Source organism: Achroia grisella, unplaced genomic scaffold, assembly GCF_030625045.1.
Source record: "Achroia grisella isolate CSIRO2021 unplaced genomic scaffold, CSIRO_AGI_Agris_v1 utg516, whole genome shotgun sequence".
In the NCBI taxonomy this organism is placed as follows: domain Eukaryota; kingdom Metazoa; phylum Arthropoda; class Insecta; order Lepidoptera; family Pyralidae; genus Achroia; species Achroia grisella.
Genome location: NW_026712909.1, coordinates 2,205,115 through 2,212,613, shown reverse-complemented (window position 1 = coordinate 2,212,613; position 7,499 = coordinate 2,205,115). Strand labels below are relative to the sequence as shown.

At 31.0% G+C, this 7,499-nt stretch overlaps 1 protein-coding gene across 1 annotated transcript; it reads right to left on the bottom strand.

Moving 5' to 3' along the window:
• Window positions 1-246: 246 nt before the first annotated feature.
• LOC131847178 (cytochrome c) lies at window positions 247-3,479 on the bottom strand. The gene is made up of 4 exons (XM_059196659.1): window positions 3,369-3,479; window positions 2,581-2,658; window positions 1,505-1,613; window positions 247-659 (listed from the first exon to the last, which is right to left on the bottom strand). The coding sequence occupies exons 2-4, from the start codon at window positions 2,650-2,652 to the stop codon at window positions 514-516; spliced, it is 327 nt and encodes a 108-aa protein (XP_059052642.1). The 5' UTR covers window positions 2,653-2,658; window positions 3,369-3,479; the 3' UTR covers window positions 247-513.
• Between the last annotated feature and the right edge of the window lie 4,020 nt (window positions 3,480-7,499).

Genomic DNA, 7,499 nt, shown 5'->3' with positions numbered 1-7,499 from the left:
TTATTCATTCATACGCAATGTAAATTTACTTTTAATTAATGACAGCTTAATATCCTTGTCTAGTTCGATCACAAAAATAAAAATGTTTTATTCAGGATTGAAATAGGAGTACAAAATAAAAAACTTAAGATTTCTTTTATTAAAATTATCATAATTTAAATAGTTTAACTATTTCCTTGGTAACTGTATGTTTCCTTGAAGGAAACTGAAATTTAATTCATACAAGTATTTAAAAAAAACTAAGTATGACATCTATTAATAATTTAATAACATTATAACCATTCACAACATTGTTAAGCTATGAGTAATCGATTCTCCACACAATGTCTTGTATTCAATGAACATAGTCTAATTAAACTTGACATGGTAATATTATTTACTAAATGTGTAATGCAATTTTAACATTGCAAAATACATTTTTGATGATACTGATTGGGCTAAAAATAGAAAGTAGTTTCCAGAAATATAATGGAAAATACCTCCTACCTTATTTTTATCTAAATTGAACTTTATTTACTTGGTGGCCTGTTTTAAGTAAGCAATAAGGTCTGCACGTTCATTGGCTTTCTTTAAGCCCGCGAACACCATTTTGGTACCGGGGATGTACTTCTTGGGGTTCTCAAGGTATTCGAACAGGGTGTCGTCATTCCAGGTGATACCTATAATCAATAGGAATAGTATTAGCAGTATCAGAATAATAAAACTCTTTATGGTGCAGAAGAAATATAACAAGAAAAATAATATGCAGAAAAGTAAAAACAAAAGGTGGTCTTATCATATATACACAATCTCTTACAGAGAAACTAAATTACGTAATAATATTTTTAAAATTGAAAATAAATAACTATTATTCATTTATAAATTATGTATTAGAAAGTGAATACTACATCGCGCAAATTTAAAACATGGATTTGTAGGTATATATGAGCGAAAATGCGTCACAAATTCCCGGATGTACAATTCAACCAACCACCAATATAGTATATCTCTTGTTCCTCAAACCTCTACATGCACTAATTATGGCTTATCAACTATAAGTACCTAGATATAATTTGATAACCCACAAAATTTTATCAATGATTGATGTATGATAATGTATGTCTGTTGTCCCGTCATAGTCGGAAAGTGACAAATTGTGTAGTAAAGCTATGAGTACCTATTATTTTTAAATATACTTTATGGGAGATATATTCAATGGTTTGTAGAGAAAGAGTCCATTTCTACCATGGCAAAATTTGTATGTGTACAAGTTATAAGTCAAATTTATACATAGATTACCAAATTCTCAAAGCCACAAAAAATTCATAATCTATAGTACCTTAATTCCTGTTTGAAAGCACTTATAACTCTGACAGAATCTTATTAGTGAATGGTAATTAATAAATAAATTGATAATACATACAATGTAGATTATTGTTCTGTTGGACTTTGATCAATAAATAGGAAGTTGTGTAAACTTTATCATAAAATTAGTATCATAATTCAGTATAAGTAAATAATTTACCTTTAGCCTTGTTGGCATCTGAATATGAGAATCCAGCTGCCTGACCAGTCTTACGACCAAAGAAACCATTAAGGTTGGGGCCTACTTTGTGTTTGCCACCAGATTCAACCTGTAATAATAAAAATTGTTATTAATGCTTTTCTAAAGGACCATCTTTGATTTTTGTTTCACTAAAAATACAATATGGAATTTACTAATTCAATTACAATGTATGACATAATATTACAATGATGTAATAAATACTGAGGTAATATAGTGTGCAATGAATTGAAGAGATCACATGAACTTTTTCAAATATTTAAATCATAAAACATCACATAATCAATCATAAAATGAATAATCTAATTGATACATAATCACTGGATTGTTTTAATTGAGATTTTAAATTTTATATTAAAATGTTTCATATTTTGTTATACCTCATTTGCTAACCTTTAAATCTATTTTCCTTTTTATTGATTTATTATAGCTGTCATTATAGGTGAAATGATCAAAGTATTAAAATTGCAAAAAACAAAACATTATAAAATGTTCATTGAACCAATGACATAATTTTATGTTATACTTCAAAATGTAATAAATTGCCAGTATAACATTATATTGTTATAATAATGTTAGGCATATTATGTAGTTTCATAATTGTTAAAATTATGAAACTACATAATATGCCTAACATTATTTAAGATATTGTTACTTGCAGATTTTATTATTTTTTAATTAAATCAAAAGATAATCGTTTATAAATTAATTAAATCCAAATAAAATTCTATTTTCTTAGTTTTTACGGGCAACAGTATCAATTCCTAATGTTACAGGAAAGATTAAAATGCTGTAAAATGTCACTGTAAACATTGATTTATAGGAGATTAACAACAAATTAGAAATATTTCCATGTACTTACCTAAGTATAAGAAATATAACCATAATCTTATTCCTTACATAATTTAATATATAAGTATATGATATATACATACATCCTATTTAAAAATATTTTTATCTGTGTAATTAATGAGAATCTTGAGGATGATAATATCTCTAATAAGTATCTAGATTTAGTATTCAAAATGAATACTTACGGTGTGGCACTGTGCACACCTCTGGACGAAGATTTTCTTTCCATTTTCAGCGTTTCCAGCTGGCACACCCATGTTGTTCTGGAAAATAATATTATTTTTATTGTAACTGTAATAAAAAAATAAAATAACATTAAAACTTTTATATTCTCTGGGCTATGAAAAATGACTTATGACAACTACATTAAAATTAGATAACATTGATTAAAAGTAATTACATAATTTTAAATACAATTTCTGGATTTTAATTAAATTATTGCCGCCATATGTTCAAATTGAAAATGGTATTACCGATTATACAATGCAGCAACAGTGAAGTGTCAAGATCAATGTCACAGAAGTACTCTATTCTATAAAAAGTTGATGGACATCTTACATGGTATTTAACGCCTTTCTATGTCAGACATACCGTGTTATCTAATAGAAATGAACTTGGAACTGTTGATTACACAATGGAATTTGTTCCAAGATCTCACTGACACATCAGGATCAATGTCATTGGAATTCCGAGACACAAGGTAACGAGTTGAGATCATTACGTAAGTGATATAGAATATTGGAAATTATTAAGAAATTTCAAAATATTATTATAGAAAAGTGTTTCAGTTCAAAAGAACTCTTTCATGATCTACTATAAGTTTACAATATTACAGAAAAAAATGATTATTACGTTTTTAGAGGTTACATGTACTCCTATGAAATCATTAGATTAAATTAGAACAGCTTTTATATTACAAGAAAATTTATTATTATGTTAAGATATTCATAGTTCAAATTAAATATATACTCACTTTTTGAGTTCGAAGAAATTAAAATTTTAAGGACCAATATATGGAGCGATTCGATTTTTGCCCAGCCAACTAATGACACTATGTAGTGTAGTGAAGAGCGAAGCGCTTTAATCACACGACTGAAAACGAGGGCAGCACGAGGTCAGACGAATGAATTATTGATACATATTTTTTTTGTTTTTCACAATATTTTAATTTATTTATTGATATATATCTTATTAATAAGTAATCATTATTGAAATCCCGTAAAATATACTAAAAATATATTTAATTGTATCGTTTAGGTGTTACCAATATATAAAATTACTGGTAGATACTAGTACACTAATAACTGTCTAGATGGCTCTAGTGGTATTTTAAAATCTTCATTGGACTAATTATTTTAATACATAAATATTATAATAGACTGCTACTGATGCAAATATGATGGATAGGTAGACTCCTCTGGTATATTTACTTTACTCTATGCGTGGACTTGAAAAAGTTAAATGCATGGATATTTCGCCTCACCTGTTTCCACTATCGATCAGATTACTTTGAAAGTTTGTGGTTTTGGTTGAAAAGTCAGATTGGTATATATAAATGACAGTGAAATTACAGAATATAGAGGCGTAACATTAGTCCTCCGGAAAGGTAATGATCATGATCACGGGTGTCACATGATGACATAATAACCGTGGTTCTGTTCATATAGCTGACGGTTACCACTTATGGGCCATCATCTTGTTTGGCATATAAATTACATAAAAAATGTTATTGCCCGTTTATATTAAACCAGCTGTTACCTACGACTTCGATTGTACAACATTTAATTAAATTTCACCTCCTTATTTTTTTAGATTAATGATAGGCTATTTCCGTCGTCCTCGTTGTATTGGTGATACAATCTATCTTCATATCAAGTTTCATTAAGATTTGTTTAATCGTCTAATTGTTAAAAATAACAATCTGAATAAGAGAACTGAAACAGATAAGAACTGTTTTGTTTTATTATCGGCTAGTTTATTACCTATACCTACATTCTTAATTAGTATTATCAGTCTGAGAAAAAATATTTCCCATATCTTTAAATGAAATATATCAAATATGGACAGAGACACATATATAATATTAGCACAGATAACATAATATATTAGTATGAATGCTTAAATATTTAAATTATAGGTACATACCTAAACAATCATATAGGTACCTATATGTGTATATGAATGTACTTACGTCCTCTGTTTTCAGTATAACGTATAGCTTGAACTAAGTGATTTTTAATTGCGATGTGAGAATGGTCTCTTTCTCGTCCCTAACGGTATAGCCTGGAGTGGTACGACTATCTTCGAATGGATGACGTTGAATTCAGGTCACTTATTCCATGGAATTCAACCTGAATCAATCAGAATATTTTCCAAGACCGGCGCTTGGCGACCATGTAAAAAAAAGGAAATTCAGTTGAGTTCTTTTCAGTTCTTCTCAATTGAATCTGTATACTGAACTGGACAGCAAGGCAAAAATATGAATACCAAAAATTTGATGTTCGTAATGTCCTACAGCAATAAATTATTTTTGAATTGATTAACCTGACAGGATAAATTGCAAATAGCATAAGGCGTCACTTGTCCCATCCATTTCCCATTTTCATTAATCCCCACTGTCAAAACATCAGGTATGTATGTAAAATACAACTAATGTATCACAGAGATAGGTCCTTAATTGTATCCCAAATTAAGTTTGATACCATGCAATATATACTCGCAGATCATGATGAGGGTTTAATCCATAGTCTGACTATCATTGTCTGTCTCTATGTAGTTTAAATCTTTAAAATTACGCAACGGACTTCGAAGCGGTTTTTTTTAATAGATAGAATGATTCTGGAGTTGAAGGTTTTGTTATAAACTCTTTGGTATTAATAAAATATATGATGTGTTTTTTTGACGTAGATTGTCATCTATGAATATATAGGTATGTACAATAAACTGTTATTTTATTGCTACTAACTATAAATCCTTATTTTAATTTATAAAATGTTGGCGACGAGGACATAAAACGGATAAAGGATAATTTGAATAGTTCCTGCAATTACAGCGCACACAACATGATCAATGAACTGAAGTAATAAAACTTCTAACTACAACAACTACGCAACAAGCACATTGCCCCACGGAGACGCCTGTGGTGGCCTCGAACAGCCAGGATACGCCCTGCACACCTGTTTCTAGCACATCAGGTACTCACAAATTATCAATATTGAATAATTTCAAATGTGAAAAATTTAACCCGTCAACGACTACGGTTGAAAATTTCCTTGATTACTTTGAAATAAAATTCGAAATATTAGACGACAACATAAACAACGGGGTTAAAAATAAATTCTCTATGAAAGAAATATCGAATCTGAACGGAAACGACTGGTAGACACTGGAATAGTAACTGAAGTCGATCCTAATATAACACCCGTCGAATGGACAACACCCACAGTTAATGTTGTAAAGACAAATGGACAAGTTCGAATATGTGGTGATTATAGAAGCACTATTAATTTTCTTATAACACGTGCACATCCAATACCACTGTTTGATCAATTACGACAAAAATTAGCAGATGGTGAGAAATTTACCAAAATAGATTTAAAAGACAGTTTACAGTTTCCAATTGCACCTGACTCAAAAAAATACCTTACCATTACAACTCATAAAGGATATTTCCAATATAATAGAATGCCGTTTGGAATCTCGACGGCTCCATCTATTTTTCAACATTTCCTTGACAAACTACTTGATAATATTCCAAATGTTGCAGTATATTTTGATGATATCGCCTTAACCGGTAAAAATTATTTGGATCACCTTAGAACACTATCAGTAGTACTTGGAAAGCTGGAACAAGCTGGTCTTAAAGTAAATTTAAAAAATGTACTTTCTTTCAAAAAGAAATTGAATACCTTGGACACACTATAGACAAATGTGGTATACGTCCTACGAAATCAAAATTAGAAACTATTTTGAAAACACCGCCTCCGTATAACCCACAAGAACTTAGATCTTTCTTAGGATTAGTTAATTTTTACGAACGTTTCATACCACATTTACATAGCATATGCGCAGATCTACATACCCTAACTGGAAATCACCGCAAATGGCAGTAGACAGAAAAAGAACTCTACTACTTGCTTACTAAACCTCTTGCTGCTTTTAATGAAAATTTGCCACTGTTTTTAGCTTGTGATGCAGTTGAGAAAGGTGTTGGTGCTGTTTTGTATCTTAAAACCAACGATACTGTATAACCAATTGCTTTTGCATCACGAAAACTTAAACAGGCAGAAGTTAAGTATTCAGTTATTGATCGAGAGGTACTTGCGATCTTCTTTGGAATTAAAAAACCTTTAATACATTTACTAGGGACTCGGCGTAACTTACCTAAGTTATGCAACAACCGACTAGTCCGTTGGGCCCTTTTAATCGGTAGTTACAACTATAATATCACATATACAAAAGGCAAACTGAATGCCATGGCTGACTATCTCTCACAAATGCCTAATCCATATGAAAAACCATTGACTGCTGAAGAAATAGTTCGCAAAATAGTGACACGCCACCAATCAGACAAATTGCATGATTTACCTATGTATATCCGAAGAAACTCTCAGAGGCAAAGTAAAAAAAGATCCTATTTTCAAAAAAGTCAATGAATTCCTAAAGACTGGATGGCGTTTAGATAGTTTGTCGGAAGACCTACGGCCATATTCACGAAAACGTTGTGAATTATCATTAGAAGATAAAATCCCGATGTGGCAAGGTCGAATCGTAGTTCCACATTCTCTAAGAAGATCCATAATGAAATTCCTTCACAATGGATATCCGGGGATATCTGCCATGAAAGCACTGGGCCGCTTTTATGTGTGGTGGCCGTCAATCGATGATGACCTTGACATGTGGGTAAAGAGATATTCTAAGTGCTAAGAAAATCGCCCTAATGTGGCGGTGCTGCCTACCCCGGCAGCTCCGCCACATTAGGGCCTCGTGGTCTGTGCCTGATGAGCCATGGGAGAGAGTTCACGTGGATTTTGCGGGTTCTTTTGAGGGCAAATATTGGTTGGTGCTATGTGACGCACTTTAAAAATGTATCGAAATTAAACCA